The sequence below is a fragment of the Dipodomys merriami genome, unplaced genomic scaffold (assembly GCF_024711535.1).
Source record: "Dipodomys merriami isolate MVZ:Mamm:240054 unplaced genomic scaffold, mDipMer1.0.p SCAF_366, whole genome shotgun sequence".
Lineage (NCBI taxonomy): Eukaryota > Metazoa > Chordata > Mammalia > Rodentia > Heteromyidae > Dipodomys > Dipodomys merriami.
Genome location: NW_027205226.1, coordinates 796,839 through 821,591, shown reverse-complemented (window position 1 = coordinate 821,591; position 24,753 = coordinate 796,839). Strand labels below are relative to the sequence as shown.

The 24,753-nt window shown below is 59.9% G+C and overlaps 1 protein-coding gene across 1 annotated transcript in view; it reads left to right on the top strand.

The window, feature by feature from the left end:
- Positions 1 to 24,753, top strand: part of LOC138804468 (colorectal mutant cancer protein) — a 90,013-nt gene that overhangs the window by 41,778 nt on the left and 23,482 nt on the right. Inside the window, exons 2-4 of the mRNA XM_069988739.1 lie at positions 11,158 to 11,271; positions 16,184 to 16,326; positions 23,029 to 23,171. Coding sequence (XP_069844840.1) covers positions 11,158 to 11,271; positions 16,184 to 16,326; positions 23,029 to 23,171 — 400 coding nt within the window. The remainder of the gene's footprint in view (positions 1 to 11,157; positions 11,272 to 16,183; positions 16,327 to 23,028; positions 23,172 to 24,753) is intronic.

Below are 24,753 nucleotides of genomic sequence, written 5' to 3'. Positions count from 1 at the left end.
TGCCAGTGGTCTCCCGACCGTGCGGGGCCCTGGGAGTCCTTCAGCCCTGCGGGGCCCTGGGAGTCCTTCAGCCCAGGGACCCCCACCCCGCCCCAGAGCTAAGTCAACCCGCCATGCCCGGTTTGTACCCTTGCCTAGTCCTCCAGCCCCTCCTCTGTAGAAAACCATCTCCTACTCCCAGTGTTCAGACCTCTCCTGGATCTAGATCCATGCTTATTTGTTCTTCATGTTCAAAATAAAGCCAGAAATGAGCTTCTGTGGCCAGCGCCAGCGGAGGGGCCTCCTCCCCTGCCCCCCCCCCGGGCTCCCAGGCCGGGAGCTGGCTGGGGTGCTGCTCTGGCAGGCCCGCTCTCTCTAGCCCGTGCGTGCGTAGTAAATTTCTCGAGCCTGGGGAGGAGGGCAGGAGTCGGCGGGTGTCAGGTTGGTGTCTCTGTGTCCCTGACGCAGGCCCAGCTCTTGAACAGGTGGATGATGTTTGGGAACCCCCTCCTCCTCCTCCCCCTCCCCCTCCCCCTCCTCCTCCCCCTCCTCCCCCTCCTCCTCTTCCCCCTCCTCCTTCTCTTCCTCCTCCGCCTCCCCCCTCTTCCTCCCCCTCCCCCCTCCTCCTCTCCCTCCCCCTCCTCTTCCCCCTCCTCCCCCTCCTTCCCCTCCCCCTCCTTCTCCTCCTCCTCCCCCTCCCCCCTCTCCTCCCCCTCCCCTCCCCCTCCTCCTCCCCCTCCTCCCCCTCTTCCTCCCCCTCCTCCCCCTCCTCCCCCTCCTCTTCCTCCTCTTCCTCTTCCTTCTCCTCCTGCTCCTCCTCCTCCTCCTCCCCCTCCTCCTCCTCCCCCTCCTCCTCTTCCTGCCCTGTCAGACGCCAATTGTTGCTGATGAGCTGTCCTGAGAAAAGGCCCCTGTCCTCTTCTGTGGGTTGGCTTGTCAGGTGTAGGAATGTGAACTCCATGTAGGCTCAGACGCATTCAGCATTCCCCCCACCCGGGAGAGGCTGTTTGTCCCCGGCGCCCTCTGTTGTAAGTTACCTCAGCCCCTCCTGACTACGGAGCCCCCCCCCCCCCCCCCCCGCTGGTTTCAGGACGGCTGGAGACACTCAGAGGCCTTTTTGTCTCCGCCCCCAGACTGCCTGCCTGCCTCAGAGATAGATAATTCTAGAATTGGACCTGTTGGAATCCAAGCTGTCAGCCATGCTAAAGCAGCAGGACCGTTTTCCCTGTCCCCTCCTGTCACAGGTGTCATCACAGCCTTCTGGCCTGTCTCTGCAGACGCGCACGCGCGGAGTCGTTAGAAAGGTGATAGCATATTACGTGAATCGCCAGAATAAAGTTTTGCGGGTTGATCTAAGTTTCTTTTAGTATCCTTCCAACCAATCTCCCCCCCAAAAAAACAACAACAAAAAGAGAGAATTAAGTATTGCTACCAGTTCAGGGAAGCCCGTGGCGGGCAGCGGGGAGGGAGCGGGAACGGGGCGGAACTTCAGAAGACGGTGTTGCCCGTGCTTACGTTAGAGGATGTGAAGTAGAAGCGGAGGTTAAAGATAAGAAGCTGGCTTCTTCCAAGAGCATCCTGCCAGTTAGGGTCTTGCCCAGGCTGGCTCAGCAAAGGCCTCGTAATAAGTAAGAGCCGCCGGAGAGCCGCGGGCACCCCCGGAGACCGCCAGGCCTTGAAAAATCAGGTCTTGAACAGCAGTGCCGGCCGGCTGTTTGCCTTGAGTGAGTGTTGGAGGGGCGCAGGGCTGTTGGTGTCAGGTTCTGGTTCTTACCGGTTTGGCGATGTTGGACCGCGGCTCTACCTTCTGAACGGAGTTGGGAATGGTGAAGATGGGGGGGGCGTGTGTACTCCAGGGTGCTCAGCACCCCTCTGTCCTCCCACGTCAGTGTAGACAGAGCAGAGAATTCTGGTCATCGCTGCTTGATCGTGATCGTGGTCCTCTCTGGACTTTTCCCTGCAGGGCTGTCATGGGTGGTGGGTGGTGGGTGGGGGGAGGGGGGCAGTGGGGGGGATGGGGACCTGAGCGCATCTCCAGGTGCGTGGCTGGCTGTGCAGATGTCTGGCCAGGACTCTGGCCTGGCCCCACGGCTTGCCATTTGGGGCCGCTTGCGAGCACTCACTTTGGAACGGAACCCCTGGGGTTTACGCACTCACTTTGGAACGGAACCCCTGGGGTTTGCACTCTGGGCCCGGGCGCTGTCCCACAGCTCTTCAGCTCAAGGCGAGCGCTCTACCACTTGGGCCACAGCACCACTTCCGGTTTTCTAGTGGTTTATTGGAGATAAGAGTCTCATGGACTTTCCTGCCCAGGCTGGCTTTGGACCGCGATCCTCAGATCTCAGCCTCCCGAGTAGCTGGATGACAGGCTGAGCCGCCGGCGGGCTTCAGAGGCATTTCTGTTGGGAAGGTTTTAGTAGCTTTGGAGTCGTGCCTTCATGTATTTAGTTAGCTGTTTTGTTTTTAGTTAGTTCCAGGACTGGGGCTTGAACTCAGGGCCTGGTGCTCTCACTTAGCTTTTTGCTCATCTCTGGAGCTCGGCCATCCTTTCAGTGTTTACTGGTCACCGGGAGATCAGAGTCTCACGGACTCTCTGTACCAGCTGAGCAATGCTCTGATCTCAGCCCCCTGCAAAGCTAGGATTACAGGCAGGAGTCACCAGGGCCTAGCCAAGAAGTTCATTTATTTCATCTTTCGTTTTTCTTAAGTACTTAGAGAAGTCCAGCCAAAGTCATCTGGGTAGCACTAAAAATAATCCTCTTCTAAATACTTAATAGCACATTCTGAGACCGATGGCGTGTGGCTTGCACAAATAATGCTGCTCTGGCCCGTGCAGCCATGCTTTGTCTGCAGTAGAACCAGGAAAACTGGAGAGGAAAATAGGGCTTTGGGCATGGTCTCTTGTCTGGGTTCTGGAGACGCACACAGGGCTTTGGGAATGGTCTCTTGTCTGGGGTCTGGGGACGCACACAGGGCCTTGGGAGTGGTCTCTTGTCTGGGGTCTGGGGACGCACACAGGGCCTTGGGAGTGGTCTCTTGTCTGGGGTCTGGGGACGCACACAGGGCTTTGGGAATGGTCTCTTGTCTGGGGTCTGGGGAACTGCACCGAGCTGTCTTCAGTGGGTGAGATGTATTGGTCTCCACACGAGAGTGGAGGCTTTTAGGACATCATAGCGTTCGTGTAATTTAATCTGTTTGGCAAGCAAAAGCTCTGACTCTCCAAAATCACAAGTGGCTATTCCAGAAGATTCTCCAATAAATAGTAAACAGTGTATAAAATAGACTTGCGAAGGAGGATGCCAAAGAAGAAATTGCTTCCTTTTTCTGAAAGTTACAAAAATATTCAACCAGCTAAACTCACACATCCACATATGCGTGCATCAGGGTTTTAATATTTCTGCTGGAAAGAGAAAATAATGGTTTTTTAAAAAGTTGAATTTCTAATGTATTACAAATGTATGTATATATAGAGAGAGACAGACAGACAAGAAGGGCTGACATTATGAGCGTTTCTCCTGTGAGTGAATTCTTGTTTAGTAGCTCACAAACGGGAACATCATTGCTTCCGTTTCTATCATTTCCTCAGGCAGCTGGTCACCGCAGTGGCTGAGCGGGGTTTGAAAGCAGCCAGGTTGAGGAGGGAAAGACCAGGAGTTTGGTCTCTGCGTTTTTGCGTTCCTCTGCGCAGTAGCTTCCATAAACCCAAGTCCTGCCGTATTTACTTTTCGTCATTAGATTTCCGAGCTAGAAACTTGGAATGTGTAAGGTTTATTAAACTGAAAGCACCGGAGATAGACGGCGGACGGGAAGAGGAAGCAGAAACAAGACGGAGGGATTGGGACAGAGAACGGTAGCTTCCCAAGCATGTGGGGGGATGTGGGGAAGAGCTGTATCCCCCCTCCCCCAGCATGGGGCCGGGGGTCCTGGGCCGGGGGGGGGGGTGCCCCGGCCTTCCCAGCATCCTCGCAGCCCCTGGACGTGCGAAGGCAGGGTTGGGCCTGCCCGGCAGCGCGTGAGTGAGCACCCGCAGCCCTGCCCGAGGGCCAGGCTTGAGCTGGGTCACCAGGCCACAGCTTGCGGCCATGGAGGTCAAGAGGACAGGGCCGGGGTTTGAGCCCAGTCCAGCCCCTGTCTAGCCAGGACAAGCGCTGATGCGCCCCACTACGGGTCACAGAGCACGGGAGAGCCGGGCGCTGGCTCACGCCTGTTGCCCTGGCTCCTCGGGACGCTGCCATGTGGGGTGGAGGGGGAAGCCAGCCCAGGCAGAGAGGCCCTCAAGATGCCATCTTTAACATAACAACCAAGAGAGGGCGAGCAGCCGGTGTGGCCCGATCCGTACTATCTTAGATTTGCCAGTTTCCAAGAAGCAAAATGCAGCCACGGTGCACCCCCAAATGCACCCCCCCACGCCATCACGGGGCGGAGAGCCCCGCGCACTGACCGGAAGGAGCCTCCCCACGGCTGTGGCCGCGCTGGCTCTCCCGGCATTGGCCCACCCAGCCGCCTGGCCCAGAGGATTAAAGCCTGGATTAAAGCCGCGCTGCTGCTCCTCAGTGGTAATGATTCAGAACGATTCGCAGGAGGCACCGCAGGGCCCAGGCAGAAGATGAACGTGGGTGTCTAGGCACCCGAGGATGCTGGATTTATTTTCTATGCCTACGTGGACTTGCCAGGCCTCAGATCTGCAGAAGCAGGCCATGTGAGGGTCCGCGGCCTCGCGTGGGGCCCTGGCGGGCATTCCTGACAGCAGGGCAGGGGCAGATGGCCGTTCTGCTCTGCGTGAGGCCCGTGTGGATGCGCCGCTGAATTCCAGGAGCCGAGGCCCGGGTCGGGAAGACGCGTCCATGTTGCCAATGAATTCCAGGAGCCGAGGCCCAGGTCGGGAAGACGCGTCCATGTTGCCAATGAATTCCAGGAGCCGAGGCCCAGGTCGGGAAGACGCGTCCATGTTGCCAATGAATTCCAGGAGCCGAGGCCCGGGTCGGGAAGACGCGTCCATGTTGCCAAAAGACTTTCTGGAAGGCAGTGTGTGGAGATGAGTGTCCGTGCCTGAGGCAGGTGCTCAGATCCTCGTGGTTCCCCCCGCGCTCCCCCACCTTTGGGGGGCTGGACCCCGCGCCCCAGGGCAGAAGGAAAAAAAAAGATATGCACTAAGAACTGCACAAAAAGCCCAGCTAGTGCCGGGCGCCGGTGGCTCACGCCTGGCATCCTGGCTGCTCAGGAGGCTGAGACTTGAGGATCGTGGTTTGAAGCCAGCCCGGGCAGGAAAGGCCGTGAGACTCTGATCCCCAGCTAGCCGGCATCCGTGAGCACAGAACCAGGACAGGTCGACGGAGGATGGAACTTGGCTCTTGGTGCCACAGGCAGAACTTGGGGTGAGGGGGCCCCCTTGTCGTGGAAGCGTGAGTCGGCCTTGTTCCCCCGCCCCCATGACGTCTCTCAGGAGTCTTCTTTCTCCCCTGGACTCCCCCCCCCCCTTGCGGCTCTGATGCCAAGCACCCTGCAGGGGAGCTGCGGGCGTCTGGGGGGCGGGGCTGGGTGAGCCACGCCCACCCTCCCTGCCCGCGAGTCCCTGGGACGAGGCGGTGCACGCGCTCGCTTTTGAATGCTGTCTTGTGCCTTTCCTGGGCCAGCCTGGACTCGGCTTCCCCATTTACACTTCCTGTGTAGCCGGGGCGACCGACGGGTGCACACGGCCACCGCAGCTCCTCATGGGTTGAGATGGCGTGTCCACCCCCTTTTTGTTCAGATTGACCTGGAACCACAGTCATCCCGAACTCTGACCCCCGAGTGGCTGAAGCGGAAGGCGTGAGCCGCTGTGCTGAGCCCCTGGCTCGCCTTGTTTATTATCACGAGCGGGATCGTTCACAGGTCAGCAGCGGAGGTCAGCGGCCCTCAGTTTCTGTCCTTGGTGGGTGATGTCGCAATCCTGCGCAAGCCCGCGTTGGGTAACGGTGCGCACCACGCTGACACCAGCCCGCTCCGCCCAGGGCTGCACCCACCACCCCGTCCAGGGACACAGCTCGCGCTGTGTGCCAGGGGACAGGCATCGGTCAGACACACACTCAGCCCTTGGGGAGTGCGGAGACCTGTGGAGGAGGCTCCAGGAGCGAGGCCGGCAGGTGCAGTACGGAGGCCGCCCGCGGGGCCGGGAAGTCTGTCTGGGGCAGCGGTGGAGGCTGCGTGGGGGCGCTGAAGGAGGTCTGTGGGTGGAGGACAGCCGCTGAAGGGCCGTGGTTGGATGGCTGCCTCTCTCCTTTACCATCGGAACTGCCCTTCGCAGTGCTCACCCTGGCTGGGACAGGAAGGAGTTCAAACCCCGTGGTGAGGGAGTGCAGAGCCAAGGGGAGGTCAGCAGTTTCCCTGGGCCCAGCGCCGTGGCCCACGCCTGCCACCCTGGCTCCTCGGGAGGTGGAGATCTGGAGGATGGTGGTTTGAGGCCAGCCCAGGCAGTACAGCCTGGGAGACGCCATCTCTCACCGGGGAAAAGCTGCAGTGGAGGCGTGGCTCAAGCAGTAGAATGCCAGCTGAGCAAAGAGAGCCGAGCAGGTGCAAGACCTCGAGTTCAAATCCTAGACCTGGCAGAAATAAAAGGGAGGAGAGAAGGCCGGGAAGAATCTACAAAGGGAACCTCGCGTGTCTGGCAGGCGCTGGCCCCGCGCAGCCCCGCATCTGACCAGTCAGTCAAGCCCAGCAGGGCGCGTGGCTGGGCTGGGGGGCGGTGGGGTGTGCCCTGTGGGCTCAGGGCAGGAGCACGGGGCTGCCACCCGCGAGGCTGCCCTCCTGGAGTCAGCCTGCTGGAACCCGGCGCGTCTCCGGGCTGCAGGGATGATTCCGGAGGCCAAGGCTGCCCGCGGTGGTTCCCTGGGCCTCTCGCTTTTCTTACCTCTCAAACCCAGTCTCCAGGCCAGCCTGGACCTCGGCCTGCCTGCAAGACCGAAGCGCCAAGCGTAACCACCGAGCTCCGCCTTGTTTTGTTTTTTGTGGGTTTTTTTTTGGGGGGGGAGGGATTTGAACCCAGGGCCTGGGCCCTGTTTCTGAACTCTCTCTGCTCAAGGTTAGCACACTTCCAGCTCCTTCTGATTTTCTGGTGGGTTTTTGTTGTTGTCGTTGTTGTTCTTGAGATCAGACTCTCACAGACTTCCCTGCTCAGGCTGGCTTTGAACCGTGATCCTCCTGAGTGGCTGGGATGACAGGCGGGAGACCCACCTCTTACAGAGATGGACCTGGGCTGGCTTTGAACCACTGCTCTCTCCACCTCGGGAGAAGCATCCGGATGACAGGTGTCCGGGCGTGCACACGCCTGGCCTTTCCCGCGGTCCCAGTTCCGGATGCGGAAGAGCTAGGAGGAGCCAAGTTCCTTCTCCCGAGAGCCCCATTCTCCAGTTCCTGCCAACAGCCAGTCTGGCAGTGTGGAGCTGACCGTCGGCCTCCGGGCCTTGTCCTCCAGCCTCAGCCTTCCTGAAGTCTCCCCCATGGGTGCTGATGGCTCATCTTTTAACTCGCGCTCTACCACTTGAGCCACGCCTGCACTTCCAGGATCTTGGGTGGCTCATTGGAGAAGAGAGTCCCATGGACTCCCTGCCTCGGCTGGCTTCACACTGAGATCCTCAGATCTCAGCTGGGATTATAGGCGTGAGCCACCAGTGCCCGGCACAGCGCACATTTTGCACTTGTGACATAGACAGCGGTTTGAATCCCACCTTCTGCCCCAGTTTCCCTAGAAAGAGGGTAGGGCAGGTGTTCACTGCGTAGACGAGGTAAAAGGACCAGTGAGCTCTTACGGGCAGGGGCTGGCTTGTGAGGTCCTTTAGAGACAGACAGACGGACAGCACCTGTGTCCTGCAGTTGTCCTGGTTGATCAGGAACTTGGGGGGGGGGTCTGCGGGGCAGGGAACAGACATGTCCCTGTGTGCTGGAAAAATAGAAAGGTAGTCTGGAGCTCCAGCATGCAGACGCAAAGGCCACAGAAGGAAAGGGGGAGGCCGAGGCTCCGCACACCCGCGTGCTCCATTGTCGCTGTAGAAAAGCAGCAGGTGCCGGAAAGAAAGAAAAGCATTGGAATGAGGGCTGTGCTGGCCGGACGCAGGCTCAGGCCTGTCAGCCCAGCTCCTTGGGAGGCAGGGATCCACGTCTCAGGCCGGCCTGAGCATGAGAGACGCTCCCTCAGACTCTGGCTGGGTGTAGTGGTGCATGCCTGTCGCCCCTGCCACACAAGGAGGATGATGATCCGGAGAGGTGCCACGGCGCCACGCGAGACCCTATCCCTAAGACAGCCAACATCAAAAGGGGCCGGCAGGGTGGCTCAAGTGGGAGAGCTCCTGCCTAGGAAGGCTGAGGCCCTGAGTTCAAATCCCAGAGCTACCAAAATAATATGCACACACACACACACACACGAATTGCTTCTGCCATTGGAGAGCCGACGATGCCGTCCCAAACTAGACAAAGCAATCACTGCGTGGTTCACTATTTCCACCGGAGCCAGTTCTGTCCCAGTGGCTGTGGCTGGGTCTGTCCACTCCCAGAGGAAAGCCCTGCGTCCATCCGCAGTGGGTTGAGCACTGTCAGAGCCGGGGCAGGACGGGCCCTCGGGCCCAGCGGACGTGCGTCCTCCTTAAAACAGTAGACTCCAAACATGGCCAGCTCCAGACGCCCGCAACTCCCGCAATCCTGACCGCCCAGGACGGGGAGAGCCGACGACCTGGGCTCAAAGCCAGCAGATGACTCCCCACATTCTGCTCTCCCGGCTGGTCGGCAGCCTTGAGCGACGAAGCCCCAATACCAGCACGCGCGCTCATCCACATGCTCAGCACACATTTCAGGATGGTTGTCGTGGCCGCTGCACACCTGCACGTGTACACGTGATCCGCGTGCATGCGCGTACTGGCATGCGCACATGTGTGGTAAGCTGTGTACACGTGTGTGCGCGTACATACAGACCCTCCTCACTTCCTTCCCAGAGACACCCACACGGACGGATGAGCCGTCGCTGTGATGCACTTAGGCCTTTCCTGACCCGGTTCATCGACTGCTCAGCCATTAAAGGCCCTGGGGTGTTCCTGAATGAGAAACTCAATCCAGGCTCGACTGGGTCGATGTAAACACTACAAACAATGCATTTGTAGGCAGGGAGCTGCGTGACTTGTTCCTGTAATTCGGTGGGGGGCGGTGTCCTGGCTTAGGGACCACATCCGTATTTAGTGTGCTGAAAAATTCATGACCCCTGATGAGCGTGGCTCTTAATTGTGTTATCTTCATCATCTCTAGTTCTTAGCCCCGTACTTACCTTCTCTGCATTTCTCTTCCCGCCAAACCCTTGTACAACCTTTTCTTTTTGTAAATAATGTCCTAACAAGAAAAAACATATGCCCGGCGTCAGTGGCTCACGCCCGTCATCCCAGCTACTCAGGAGGCTGAGATCTGAAGATCATGGTTTGAAGCCAGCCCAGCAGGAAAGTCCCTGAGACTCTTAAGACTTTGAAATCCCACAGGATGGAAGACATGCAAACTTTGGGGGGGAAAAATGTCCTGCTAGAACACTGCAGTGTTAGTGCTGAGAACCGCACCCCAAACGTTGCATCTGAAAATCAGAATGACCAGTCAGCCATCCGGGCCCCAGAGGGCCGTGTGGGCTGGCGGCTGGCGGCTGGCATTCTGTCCCTGGCAGATTTCAGATCAGCCATGGATCTGTGGGCTTGCAGGTCCCGCACAATTGAGGAAAAGCAATTGCTGGGAACCCCTGTGTCTCCCCAGGTTCTCCTCTGCCCCCCCCCCCCGCCAGCCTGCAGCCAGGGCCAGTTGGCAGGAAAGAGTATTGTGTGCATACCCCAAACGCCACCGGTGTCCACCAGTCCAGACCACGTCCACTTCCACTTGCTGCTTGCGTGCCATCCTCCCTGGCAGAAGCTGTTGGAGGCTGGAAGGAGGAAGATGTGGTCCCCAGGGGCTGAGGAACTGAGCAGGGTCTGTGTTGATCAGACTTCTGACTAGCCCTGGGAAGAGGATCAGTTAGCTCAGAAGCAGGGCACCGGTGGCTCACGCCTGTCATCCTAGCTGCTTAGGAGGCTGAGATCTGAGGATCGAGGTTCAAAGCCAGCCCTGGCAGGAAAGTCCGTGAAACTCTGATCTCCAATGAACCACCAGAAAACCAGAAGTGGTGCTGTGGCTCAAGGGGTAGAGCGCTCGCCTTGAGCTGAAGAGCTGAGGGACAGCGCCCAGACCCAGAGTTCAAGACCCACTACGGACCAAAAAAAAAAAAGGAAAAGCAGTGTCCCTCTGGCTCCTACAGGCTGGGAGAGGACCCCACATGGGGACCTGGCCAAAACCCCAATGGCCCATACTGGAGGGGATCGTCCAGGACAAGGGGCCACCCCCCTTTTCTGATTCGACCCCCCTTTTCTGATTCAGCCCCTGCCGTTTGTACACGTGGCAATTTGGGGGGGTGCTGAACTGTGAAACCCAGAGCTGCCGTGTCCGTCCATCTTTTAATCTGTCTCTCACAGGGAAGGGGTTTGGATGCTGCCTGTTCTACGCAGTGTTTGAAGAGGCTGGCGTTGAGACAGGGTCTCACTGAGGCCAGGCCGGCCTCAAACCCCCGTCCTCCTGCGTCTGCCTCCTCAGTGCTGGGGTGACAGGCGTGCACCCCCAGCCCAGCACTCCGTGGACTGGCCAGCCCCACACCAGCTCTCCACCTCAGGGTCATTCAGAAGTTCCTGCTTCTCTTTCACCTTCTCCAATTAGGTCCCACTCTATACCCATGATGCTTTTCCGTCTGTTAGAAGTTGGGTGATGAAGCCCAAAAGGATGCGTGTTGTCCCCTGGGGTGAAGGTCTGCCATGCTCCAGGGTGCCCCCTATGGGTGATGTTTTTCCCCCCCTCTTGTTGGTCTGGGCCTCAGCTCCTCAGTTCAAGGCGAGCACTCTACCACTTTTGCCACAGAGCCACGTCCGATTTTCTGAGTGGTTCATTGGAGATCAGAGTCTCACGGCCTTTCCTGCCCAGGCTGGCTTTGAACCACGATCCTCAGATCTCAGCCTCCTGAGCAGCTAGGATGACAGGCGTGAGCCACCGGCACCTGGCTTTTTTTTTTTAATAGGGTCACACCGATCATGGGGGGGGGGGCGAGGAAACACACCCCTGTCCAGCCGCCTCACCCGTGCTCCGTCTCTGCCCCCACAGCTCCACCTGGCAGCCCTGGCGTCGCTCAAGAGCGACATAGAGGAACTGAACCGGCGGCTGCAGCAGACGGAGCGGGAGCGGGACCTCCTGGAAAAGAAATTGGCCAAGGCCCAGGTAAGGCCCAGGTCTGCAAAGCCGGGGTTCGGTTTGGTTTCTCTCGTTTCCTCTTTGAAATAGAAGGGATGTAATAGATGCGAATGGCCACAAAACAACAATTCCAGCTGAAGGAGCGGTGTCTGCGGTCTGCTGTGGGTTAGCACGGGGGGACAGAGCCTTCCTCCTGCCCTGCCAGCGCCCCCTGGGGACCCCGTCCCCTCCCAAAGGCCTGACCGTGAACTGCCACCCCGGGGGGGGGCCTCCCTCCCCTTCACCCCCCCTTCTCCCTTCCCCCCTCTTCCTCCTGTCACCACGCGCCCTCTCCCATGCTTTATTCGCTTGGCTACGTCTCACTCAGTGCGGTTTAATGTGCTGAGATTCCCTGTGCATTCTCTCCGTCCTATTTCACATGTTTTACTTCAGGGAATCTTTACGTACACGCTCTTGGTTTCGGTCCCCTGGCCTTGCGTAAGGACTCCCGTCCTTCGTACAGTCCCGCCTCAGACCCTTTGTGTCCCTTCTCACGATTCTGCCCCTCTTCTCCATCTTCTGGGCTTCGGTTGTGTGATGTTTTCCCCTCTCCTCCTGAGACTTCCGGTTTAATGTTCCTTTCTGGGCTGCATCTCCATCCCCTCTCCTACCCTTCGGAGTTTTCTGATTGTGAGTTACTGTCCATTATGCATCATTTCCTTAAAGCCTGGTGTGTGATCTGAAATAGTGAAGGTGTGTTTGGGGCTCTTTTTTGTGTGGCAGGTTTTCATGTTGCTCTGCTCTGTCTCTTTCTACAGCATTGGATGCAGCAGTTCTGTAATACTTTCCTTGGACATTTAAGGACAGGTTTGCAAAGGCTTAAAAAAAAAATTTTTTTTTCTGGTCCTGGGGCTTGAACTTAGAGTCTGGGCACTGTCCCTGGGCTTCTTTTGCTCAAGGCTAACACTCTACCACTTGAGCCAAAGAGCCACTTTTGGCTTTTCTTTTCTTTTTTAATATTTATTGGAGATATGAGTCTCACAGACTTTCCTATCTGGACTGGCTTTGAGCCTCGATCCTCAGATCTCAGCCTCCTGAGTAGCTGGGATGACAGGCGTGAGCCACCAGCGCCCAACTTTCATACGGGTTGTTCATTTGCTTCCTCCTAATAAGGAGTAGCTAAGACTTGGAGAGGTTAAGGTTTGGTATTTAGCACCAGATGAAATTCAAGACAAACACAACTTCCTCATATCTGAACAGTCTCTCCCCCAACCCCACCAGCCCATACGCAGTCTGTGGTTGCAGGAAAAACCTAGGTGCTGATATTCATGGCAGGCAGGACCTGCGATCACGCTCTGCTCTGTTGGCATCTGCCGGAGATTGAATTCTGGCTGAGTGGACACAATTACCCGGAGTGGGGCTGGGGGGGAACAAACGAGCACCCCACAAAAGCACGTCACTTGAGACCGCCACTTAGCTCTGTTCAGCCGAGTGTGAGGCTCCTGTGTGGTTCGGGGGAAAGTGAAGCCTGACTGGCAGGTGTTGGTAGCGTTTCTGGAGGTTGCTCACGAGTTGGCTGAACAGTTGAGTGGAACCATGTCCATTTCCTCTCTTCCTGCCGTCTTCTCCACCCGCTCTCCCTTGGTCCAGCAGGACTCAGGAGCCCGTGGGAGGTATTTCAGGACACAGTGAGAAGGGAGACATCCCTGGTATTCAGGAAGAGATCAGAGCACAGGGCGCTAGGAAGGGAGGATTGGGAACTCAGTTCTTTGAGGTCTAAACAGAAGTCAGGGTTTTTTAAAATTATTTTTTAGTGTTCGTGTTCTGTTACTTCAGTTCCAGCAAATCAACTGAGACATTCCACACTGCCGGTCTGTTTCCCCACAAAAAGATCCTACACCTGGGCTTCCATAGCTAACTCCGGAGGCTCAGATGCAGAGGATCCTGCTTTGAGGCTAGCCCTAGAAGGAAGAAGTCTGAGACCCTCTCTCCAAAATAACCAGTGAAAAAGCTGGGCTGGAGGTGTGGCTCAATCGGTAGAGCGCCAGTTCAAACCTCAGTACCAGAAGAGCTGCACACACATACTGCCCCCCACCCCCCCACCGCGGTAGAAATGACGCCCTTTACCTCTGGAAGGGGGCGGGGCGGGGGGGGTCTTTGCTGAGACCCATGCTGGCCAGCACAGGCCTGGCGTTGGGTCTGGCCTGGCCCTTGTGGCAGGATAGGCTTCCCAGGGCCTGGAGAGCCAGGGTGGTGTCACAGAGTGGCCTCCCGCCGACAGGTCACTCCTGCCGGTGTGGCAACCGGCAGCGACCGTGCACGTGCCACCCAGGGTGTCACCTTCCTGAGGTGGACGCTGGGTCCCAGTGGGAGCTGTTAACGACAGTGTTTCGTTGGCTCTTTGGCTCCTGCAGGCGAAGACGTCTTCACTGTGATGATGTAGGAGCCACTGAGTTTCTCCATGAGCCAATGGGAGCCACTCTTGTTTCTCCCTAAGCCAATAGGAGACACTGTTTCTCCATGAGCCAATGAGAGCCACTCTTGTTTCTCCCTAAGCCAATGAGAGCCATTGTGTTTCTCCATGAGCCAATGGAAGCCACTCTTGTTTCTCCCTAAGCCAATAGGAACCAGTCTTGTTTCTCCCTAAGCCAGTGGGAACCACCGTGTTTATGGGAGTTGCCCTCCCTTGCCAATGGGAATTATTCTACTTCTACCTGAGCCAACAGCATGGTGGTTCTCAAGAGGGTTTTTATTTTTTATTTTTTATTTTTTGTCAATTATGGGGTTTGAACTTGGGGCCTGGACATTGCCCGTGAGTCTTTCCACTCAAGGTGAGCGCTCTACCACTTTGAGCCACAGCACCACTTCAGTTTTCTGGTGGTTCATTGGAGATGAGTCTCAGGGACTTTCCTTCCTGAGCTGGCTTCAAACCACAATCTTCAGATCTCAGCCCCCAGTAGCTAGGATGACAGGCGTGAGCCACCGGCGCCGGGTTCTCAGGGTTTAGCGGATGTTTAAGATCAGCGCTTCCACGTCGCTTAGGTTGGGTCTGTGGTTTGCGTGGATGAGTGACGTGTGCAGTGTAGAGTCAGGTGACCCTGAGCAGTGTGGTCTCAGCCATTCCCACATCTGTGTCTAGAGAATGATTCCCTGCGTTCTCCTCTTTCCTGAGACTAGAATCCCAGAGCACCTTTCTGTCCTCTCCTCCCTACCTTGCTCCCAAACTTTGGTCTGTATTTCTTTTCGCCAAATCTGGATTCCTGGTGACTTGGATGGTGAGCAGCGGAGGGGAGGGGCGGCGGTGGCCTGGGCGCTGCTGGGGTTTACGCTCGGCCTCTTGAGTCATGGCATCCTTGGCTGTACCTTGGCCACTGGCGGGCAGAGGGCTGAGGAGCCGCGGCCCACCCTTTCTCAGCCTGCCACCAGATCTCACCGGCGGTACCCGCAGGCCTCAGCGTGAAGAAGATGAAATTCAAATGTCTCAGCTGGATGAGGAAATTAATCAGGGCTGAATGTGACGGGGGACACCAGCTGCCCCGCAGGTCCCTCCCTGGGGAGCGTTCTGTTATGCAGATGGGGCTGGCAGCCGGTGACTGGTGGGGTGTGGGAAGGGTGGGGGAGGGCAGGTGCATGGGTTCCTGAGGGAGAGGAGGGCCGCTCTCCCCCTCCATCACTGTCTCCCCGGAGCAGCCCCATGGCTGTGCGATTCGGGGCGATTATTCTTTTTATAACACTTCCGGAGGCCCCTGGAGCTCAGGCAAAGGGCAGCCGCCTGTTCCCGCCTTGCAGGAGAGGAGGACACAGAACCCCAGAGACCCCAGTTGGGCTGCACCTTGTTAGGTCATCTTGGTTGGGAAGAGGCCCAAATGGTCCCCAGCAAGCATTGAACTAGGGAAGGAAGCAGCGGACGGTGAGAAGATGCCAGGAGTCCAGAGAGGCCTTCAAGGCCATGGTCAGGCCGCCTTGGGTTTACTTCCTCCCAGCGCCGGTGGCTCACGCCCGTCACCCCAGCTACTCAGGAGGCTGAGAGCTGAGGATCCCAGCCGGAAGCCAGCCCACGCAGGAAAGTCCCTGAGACTCAGATCTCCAGTGAACCACCAAAATCCAGAAGTGGAGCTGTGGCTCTAGTTAGTAGAGTGCTAGCCTTCATCAAAGTAGCTCAGGGACAGCGTGGAGGCCCCGAGTTCAAGGCCAGGACTGACATCGAAAAGGGAAACCTGCCAGCTTCCCACATGATGAGCCCGTGGACCCCGGGCCTGGGCCAGCGCAGGGCCTGGGCACGGTTCTAGAAGGGCCGGCCTCCCTGCCTCCTCCCGGCCGCCGGCTGTGCTGTGTCCCCGGCGGGGCCGGCCAGGCTGGCTGGGGGCTGGAGGCCGCGGAGGCCGCGCCCCGTCCCGTCCCGATCTGGCCGGGAGGGCTGGGGGCTGGAGGCCGCGCCCCGTCCCGTCCCGATCTGGCCGGGAGGGCTGGGGGCTGGAGGCCGCGCCCCGTCCCGTCCCGATCTGGCCAGGCGGGCTGGGGGCTGGAGGCCGCGGAGGCCGCGTCCCGTCCCGATCTGGCCGGGAGGGCTGGGGGCTGGAGGCCGCGGAGGCCGCGCCCCGTCCCGTCCCGGCGGGGAGGTGTTGTGGAGGCTGGAGGCCGCGGAGGCCGCGCCCCAGCCCCGTCCCGTCCCGATCTGGCCGGGCGGGCTGGGGGCTGGAGGCCGCGGAGGCTGCGCCCCGTCCCATCCCGGCGGGGAGGTGTTGTGGAGGCTGGAGGCCGCGGAGGCCGCGCCCCGTCCCGTCCCGATCTGGTCGGGAGGGCTGGGGGCTGGAGGCCGCGCCCCGTCCCGTCCCGGCGGGGAGGTGTTGTGGAGGCTGGAGGCCGCGGAGGCCGCGCCCCGTCCCATCCCGGCGGGGAGGTGTTGTGGAGGCTGGAGGCCGCGGAGGCCGCGCCCCAGCCCCGTCCCGTCCCGCCGCAGTGTGAGCGCTCGCACCTCATGAGAGAGCACGAGGACGCCCAGGAGCGGACGGCCCTGCGCTACGAGGAGCGCGTCACGGAGCTGCACAGCATCATCGCCGAGCTCAACAAGAAGATCGACCGCCTGCAGAGCGCCACCATCAGGTACGGGCCTCCCGCCACGCCCCTGGCCACGCCCCCGCCCCAGGCCTGGCCACGCCCCAGGACCGGCCACGCCCCAGGCTCAGGCCATGCCCACACCCCGGGCCTGGCCACGCCCCGCGACCGGCCACGCCCCCTGGACCGGCCACACCCCGGGCCTGGCCACGCCCACGCCCGCGCTCCGCTGCCTGAGCACCCCGCCCCCTACTCTGCCCCAAGGCCGCTTCCTCTTTGCCTTTTTCTTCTGTTCTGACTCTGGCCTGGTCACCCCGGTGGAGTGGTGGGCGTGGCCTCGGTGCTGAGCCCGTGGACTGGTGGCCGTGGCCTCGGACGGGCTGGTCACCACGGTGCTGAGCCCGTGGACTGGTGGCTGTGGCCTCGGACGGGCTGGTCACCCTGGTGCTGAGCCCGTGGACTGGTGGGGGGGGGCCTTGGATGGGCTGGTCACCCGGGTGCTGAGCCCGTGGACTGGTGGGGGGGGGCCTTGGATGGGCTGGTCACCCGGGTGCTGAGCCCGTGGACTGGTGGCCGTGGCCTCGGATGGGCTGGTCATCCCGGTGCTGAGCCCGTGGACTGGTGGCCGTGGCCTCGGGTGGGCGCAGATGCCCCTGTGAGTTCCAAGCCAGCCCGGCACGGTGGCTCACCTGCCACGCTGGCTCCTCAGGAGGCTGAGGTCTGAGTTCCAGGTCTAGTGCTGGCACCAAAAGCAGGTCCTGAGCAGAGCACCCTGTGTCCCAGAGACACGCAGGCCTCGGCAGGCGCCCGCTGGTCCTCCCGGCCTCCCCACGGAGCTGTGCAGAGATTCACCACGGCTCACGCCCGCATTAGGAGGCTTCTAGATCATCCTGGTGTGTGAGCGGATCAGAGTGACTCATCCTCTTAGCAGACTCAGGCAGGGTGGGATGGGTCTGCCCGGTCCACCCTCACCGCTCACACAAGTGGGGCTTAGAAAGCAGCTTCGCCAGGCGGGGCCGACTTGATCTGCTTTCCACAAAAGTGGGGAGGCCGAGTTCTTCAGCGGTCGGCCTGGTGTCTCGGCGCCTGGGGCTCCGCTGGCAGGGCGTTTGCCGAGCCCCAGCCCCAGCCGGGGAGGGGTGCGCGTGGCTGGGGGGCACTCGGGACATCTTGAGAGGGGTGGTGGACACCCGCTTCTGCAGAAAGCGCGTCTCCCGCAGGGCTGGCAGAGAGCATCACTGACGGTGCCCGAGGCAACGGCTCTCACAGAAGCCGGGGGAGGAGGAGGCTGGGTTCCAACTCTGAGGGTCACCATAATGATGGGGTGCTGCGGGCCGCCTGTGATCTGGCCCAAATCGTGGAAAAGTTTGCACCGAGCTGGGCCCACAGAGCCAGCTCCGTGGTCTAATTTAGAACCCCAAGGCTGCAGAGTCGCGCCCTGGTTTGCAGTGATTGCAGGTTGCGAACACATGAGCAGAGAGTTTCCAGCCCAAAGCAAGGCTGAGGCCGGTCCCGGGCAGCCGGGCAGAGGACACAGGCAAGTGTGTAGTGTCCATTAAAACACACTGCACTTTCCCCCCATTTCCTGCCGGTACGAAGGCTTGGACTGAGGGCCTGGGCACTGTCCGTGACGGCCCGCACTCCTCCACTTGAACCACAGCTCCACTTCTGGTTTTTGGGGGGTAAACGGCGCTAAGAGCCCCACCAGTTTCCCTGCCCGGGCTGGCTTTGAACCTCTGACCCTCAGCTCAGCCTCCTGAGTGGCTAAGATGCCAGGCGTGAGTCGCCCGGCAGCTTCAGCACAGGAAATGACGGAATGGTGAGGATTCAAACAGGGCGCGTGGGGCAATGGACATCAACCCGATCCCCAGCAGTTACCAGCCCTGCCGGGGCGCGCCTCCCCCTGACTGCAGGGCAGAGAGCCTGGCCGTCCAGGCCGCTCCTCTTCATCTTTCTGGCTACCGTCAGCAAATTCCACCCCGGCCCAGAGGGATTTGTAGACAATCCGGCGTGGAGAGGCACGGCTAAAGCTGCAGGGGCTGTGTAGAATTTTGCTAGTGTGTGGACGGTCGGCTCTCGGGAGGCCGCGTGCGGGCTGGGACCTCGATCGGGGCTGGCACGGGAGGTGAGTGGTTGGCCAGATCTCCCAGAGGCCCCGCTCCTGCGTGTTGTCTGTGAGTCTGGCTGCCGGTGGGCTCAGCCGAGGGCCGTGGTGAACGACGTCCTGTCAGAGCCGTTCCACTGGGAGTTCAGAGCCCAGCCACAGGAATGTCGGGCGGGTGGTGACATCATTACATGGGGGTTTGGGCATGGCGCCGGTGGCTCACGCCTGTCATCCAGCAGTCCAGGAGGCTGAGATGGGAGGATCCTGGTTCTAAGCCAGGCTGGGTAGACAACTGCGTGAGGCTCTTGTGGCCTGGTGCTTTCTACACAGATGCTGTTCCCACTGAGCCTCACCTCAGGCTGATTCCTCCCGCCCAGCCCCCCCCCCCAAGTCATGGGGCTTGAACTCAGGGCCTGGGCTCTGTCCCTCAGCTCTTCAGCTCAAGGCGAGCGCTCTACCACTTGAGCCACAGCGCCGCTTTCGGTTTTCTAGTGGTTTATTGGAGATAAGAGTCTTATGGACTTTCCTGCCCGGGCTGACTTTGAACCGTGATCCTCAGATCTCAGCCTCCTGCGTAGCCAGGATGACAAGGCCTGAGCCATTTTCTTCTTCTTCTTCTTCCCATAAGCTGTTCTCATCCCACCAGCCTTCCCCCGCAGTCCTCAGGCCTGGGGGCCTCCTTTCTCTTGGCTCCCAGGCCCCGTGTTGTCCACCCCCCCAGTGGTCCCCTGAACCCCTTAGCTGTGTCCTGCGGCGCACCCCCTCCCGCCCCTCACCCGGTGGTGTCCTGGGAGGTGAGTGTTTGGGGTGCTGTGAGGCGCTCAAGACACTGGGGCGCCCTGTGCTCCCCGCATCTCCCGCCAGTGCCCACCCAAGGGGCCGGCCCCATCTGTAGACCACACTGCCCCATGACTGGGGGGTAGATGTCAGTGGGGGAGACGCCCCGACTCTGCCCCGTTGTTTGGCAGCCTGAGCAGCATCTGAAGGCTGTGATTTGTCCCCCCTCCCTGCTCCCCCCTTGCTGGACGGAACCCAGGCTGCTCGGGCTGGGCTGCTTGGGCTGGGCTGCTCGGGCTGGGCTGCTCGGGCTGCTCTGGGCTGGGCGCCCGGCTTCGGCCTCAGTCCACCGTAACTGGCTCTCTCCATGCGTGCGCTTCCCTGCAGCGCTGGACCCTAGTCCGCCTTCCTTTCCCTCTGGCTCTCTCTGCATCCTGGGATGCTGTCCCCGGCCTCCCCTCTCCTTGGGTGAGGCCCCTCCCCGACGCCTCTCCCCGATCCAGCCCAGCCACCTGCCGTGCTGTCTGCCAGCTCAGCCGCCTCTGAAACCCGCCCCTCAGGCCACAGAGGACGGTGATTCTGGAATGTTCTGTCCTTGGTAGTGAACTCTGACCTCAGACTCCTCTTGCCCTGTGGGGTGACACCCCGCTTTGCCTCACATCTGCACCTGTTCTCATGTAATTGTGGCCTAAAACGGAAACTGAGGAAGCAGACAGATAAAACACACTCCTTTCCCCTGCCTTCCTCGTTCAGCATGCGCAAGATCTCCATCTAGAGCCGAGATTAGATCTTGCTAAGCGGGGGACAGATCCTTGTGTCTGTGCTGGAACATTCCATCATCTGTTCGATGAGTTACCCCCAGGAAGAATGGCAGGGTGAGCGCCAGCGCCCGTCCTCCGCTGTGCAGAGTGAGGAGACACTGGAGGAATCGGGGCTCGGCCCGCCGCCACGCCCTGCAACACGATCTAGACCAGCCCTGCGCCAACCACAGCGCCAGCCCCTCCCGTTTGACGCGGCCGTCACTCTTCACACGGGGTCCCAGAGCTGGCCTCTCACCGTGATCCTCCTAATCTCTGCCTCTGAGCCTCACGCCTGGCCGCGGGCGTCTTCTGTCTCTGGACCCCGGCGGAGCAGGCCCGCGGGCCCCTCCCTGCCGGCCAGCCCGGGACTCTGCCGACGCCGCGGGCCTGTGCGCCCTCCACGGCCGGCCTCCTCAGGAAGACCTTGCTGATCAGGCTGGGAGTGAGCACGGAGCGCACAGGCGCCAGCGAAGCCACCTGGAAAGCACTCTGCTCCACCACTGGGCTCACCGACGGCCATCACTGGGGCTTGTAGAGCTCAGCATGGCAGCTTGGGAGACTGGTGCACACGCACACACACACATGTGCACACACAGCATGCACATGCACGCACACGCGCACACAAATATATGCACACGTGCACGCACACGCATGCACACCCCATGAACACACACGCACACGCATGCACACCACGCACATGCACGCACACATGCACACACATGCACACACACGCACACACACTTTCCTTCCGCATCACCAGAGCTGGCCGCAGCTTCGTTGTTATCGCTTCTTTGTCTTGGTGGTGGTACTGACTTTGAACTTGGCCTCCCACGTGCTCGGCTGCACTGGACGCTGAGCCACGCCTCCAGCCGAGTCTCTCGCTGCTCGTTGTGAGGATGGGCTCCCTCCCCCCCCCCCCCCCCCGCCTGCTCTAGGTTCCCGGCATTGCAGCATGGCAGGCGTGTGCCGCAGGCCCCCGGCTCCCGTGGAGACGGCCTCTCGGGCTTTTCTGCCCAGGCTGGCCCTGAACCACAGTCCGTCCAGTCTCAGCGTTGCACAGAGCTCAGGAAGCCAGGCCCGCACGACCGCACCCCTCCACGGGCTCCGGCGGCTCTCCCAGACTCTTCTCCCCCTGGCTGGCCGAGGACACTTCCAAGCCTTGCCCCCTCCTCAAAACAGAAAGCCGCTGGCACTCAGAAAGCGGCCCTGCCCGGGAGCCGCGGCCCGGGGGTTCACGGGCCCCAGAGCCTATTTCAGAAAGTCCCTCAGAATGATCAAGCTGCTCTGTGGCAAGCTGCTGAGCCCTCCCCCCACGCTGCGCTCCTTCGGCCCGTGGCGCTGGCCGCCATCCCAGTCCCCTTGCTCCTCACCAAGAAGTGCGGCTCATACCTCCGGGCCTTTGCACATGCTCTGCCTCCTCATGACCTACCGAAAAGCTACCTGTTTCCAGGTGTGCCGGAGTGCTGGACACAGCCAGCGACCTGGACTGCTCCCCGGATCTGCCTGTTCCCCCTCTTGCGTGTGACAGCAGCGTCCCTGCCCCGGCTCATGTGCCACCCCTGCCCAGCTCCCCAGCATGCTCCCCCATGTCTTCCCCACCCCACCTTCCCTCCCCACCCCGGTGTCAGGTTCTCACCAGAAGTATTTAAGACAGAGCAGGCGGTCTGGCAGGAACGCTTAGGGTTTGGAGAGCTTCAGGCGGCCGTTGCGGGGATTCGTCAGTGTCCTTTACCCCTGGGAAACAGCGGCTCTGAAGCTGGTCGCGTTGGCCAAGCTACAAAAGCAATTCAGTCATGACGCCGCAGTCTCCCGTTCAGCGAAGTCAGAGCATGGGGCGCAGGCTGGAGGGAGAGCCCGGGGATCACTGAGCAGACAATTAGCCCCTGGACCCACGGGTGACCGCCGAGAGGATGGGTTAATTGTCTTCTTTCCGGGGTCTCATCAGGGTGGATTTCTGCGGATGCCTAATAATTAACTTATCCGCAGAACATCCATCTATGCCTTTGGCCTTTACCATTCCCATGTTAATTCCTACTTTTCATAGCCGGGGGCTTCTGTTCATGGAGTCATCCTGTTTTCCAGAGTGGCGTTTATATGAAAAGCAGGGACTAGGGCATAGAGCAACTGTAGAGCCAAGAACGGTGAAGACATCTTCGCACTTCTCTCACTTGGATTTGTACCCCTCAGCCGCCCCTTTCCCAAGCCCAGTTGATGACTGCTGCCATCTTGATCTACCATGATGAACTCAATGCTACCAGGCACCAAGTAGCTCACGCCTATAATCCCAGCACCCCGGGAGGCGGAGATCTGAGGATCACAGTTTGAAGCCAGCCCAGGCAGACAAATCAGTGAGACTCTTCTCTCCAGTTAACCAGCAAAAAAGCTGGGAGTTGAGCTTGTGGCTCAGTGGTAGCGTGCCAATCTTGAGTGAAAAAACCCAAGAGAGAATGTGAGGTGCAGAGTTCAAGCTCTGTTACTAGCTCAAATTAAAAAAAAAAAAAAATGGGAAGAAGAATCTTAGGACGTAACCTCCATTTCCCTGTGGCCCTGTCCACAGGCTCCACGGAGCGTCACCTCTGCTCCCGGCTCTGCAGGGAATTGAAGATAAGGATCACGTGGACTAATCCCGCCTGGCTTTGGCCTGACAGTCTTGGATCTCTGACTCCCGAGTTGCCGGGGTTACAGGCATGAGCTACCAGTGTCTGGATGTTTTTTCCCCATCTTTTTCCTGCTCATCCCCGTAGTTCTTTTCAACCTCAAAACTCGAGAAGATTGAGAAATCGAAATTCTTCAGGACATTTTTGAAGGGGAAAGGTTTCTAGTGGCAGAGATAAACCAGCCTTGTTCCCAAGCTGGGCCTGAGTTTATCTGGACACAGAAACAGCCTTTTACCATCCACGTATATAAACAAACAGCCTTTCGCCGTGAATGTGGTAATTTGTTGGTCCAAAGCAATCGTGGTCTCTGTGGACCGAGTGAGAGGTCTCTTTCCCCCAACAGACGCTGGTTCTCAGTGGATTCCTCTCACAGCCTCCTTTGTGCTGACCCCCGCCCCTTCTCCTTCCTCAGGGAGGAAGATGAGTATTCGGAGTTGAGGTCGGAGCTCAGCCACAGCCAGCATGAGGTCAACGAGGACTCGCGAAGCTTGGACCAGGACCAGACCTCCGCCTCCATCCCCGAGAACCAGTCCACCATGGCCACGGCCGACGTGGGTGAGCGCCCCCGCCCCCCCAGCCCGCGCTTGGTTTCTGGGTTACAGAATGGAAGTTTAGCAGCACCCGGGGCCCTGAGGGGAGCCTCCGCTCGCGCTGGAGTTGGGGAGGAACTTAATTACTACCTTGCTGGTCCAAATGGAGCCAGGGAGCTGAACTAGCTCTTTCCCTGCCCTAATCAGCCTGAGTTACACACGTGTCACCTCGGCTGGGAAATTCCAGACAGAGAACCACGTAATACAGGAGTGGCAGCGTGGACGCGCTTCCGCGCCGGCTGGGGTTTGGGATGCGGTGGGAGGGGGGGTGGAGGGGGGCTGGGTACTTAGCAGCTGGTGGATAACGAACAGGAATCTGAAAATCACTCCAGCACGCTGGTCCCGAGTGACGACGTGGGCGTGCAGAGTCCGTGGCAGGGAGGTTTGGTTTGGAAACAGTTGAGAAGCAGACCCCTGGTGTTGGGGGCTCGAGAGGAGCAGCCAGTGGGAACATCAGCGCAGTGTGTCCCGTCTGGACGGGGCCAGGCGCCGGCGGCTCACCCCTGCATCCCGGCTACTCAGGAGGCTGAGATCTGAGGATCGTGGTTCAAAGCCAGCCTGGGCAGGAAAGTCCGTGAGACTCTGATCAATGAACCACCAGCAGACTGGAAGTGGGGCGGTAGCTCCAGGGGTGGACGGAACGTCCTAGAAGGATTCAGTAGTGAGGACGGGATGGGGTGAGGAGAGGAGGTTTCCGGTCTGTCCATCCCTAGTAAGAAGAAAACTCAGGGATCAAGGCTGAGTTTGTATATGTGGGTGCGTGTGGGTGCGTGTGCATGCACACCTGTGTACGCGGGGGTGTGTGTGCATGTATGTCATGTGTGCACACGTGTGTCTGTGGGAGGGGTAGGACTGGCAAGGCGGCCATTGCATAAACGTGGGTGGGCAAAATCATGGCTCAGACTAAGGTGGCGCCAGCAGAGACGTGGAAAGCAAACGCACGGTGTACACCGGGGGGCGCGTGGCGGGGTTCGCTGGCTGGTGGGAGGTGGCCGTGGTGGCGGGGGGGGGGTGCGGCCGTGGCTTGCGCCAATGTGGGGCGCGGAGGAAAGGACCCAGTCTCCAGCCTTCCGCGTTGCTGCGCCTGGCCTGCAGTTGCGGGGTGGGCGGGGGGCATCCTGTCCTTAGCGGGGCCCAGCGGTGCTGGGGTCTCGAGGTGGCTGGGTGGGGGTCTTCAGAAGGCAGCGGGACTTGGGACGCCTCAGTGGAGAGATCTGAGCTGGACAAAACCAGCCGGGAGGCCGCGGGCTGTCGGCAGATGGCGAGGCGACACCAGTGGGAGGAGAGGGGGGTGGAAGGGGGAGTGGAGAGGGGAGTAGAGGGGGGAGTGGAGGGGGAGTGGAGGGGGGGTGGAGAGGGGAGTGGAGGGGGAGTGGAGGGGGGAGTGGAGAGGGGGGTGGAGGGGAAGTGGAGGGGGGGTGGAGAGGGGAGTGGAGGGGGGTGGAGAGGGGAGTGGAGGGGGGGTGGAGAGGGGAGTGGAGGGGGAGTGGAGGGGGGAGTGGAGGGGGGGTGGAGAGGGGAGTGGAGGGGGAGTGGAGGGGGGAGTG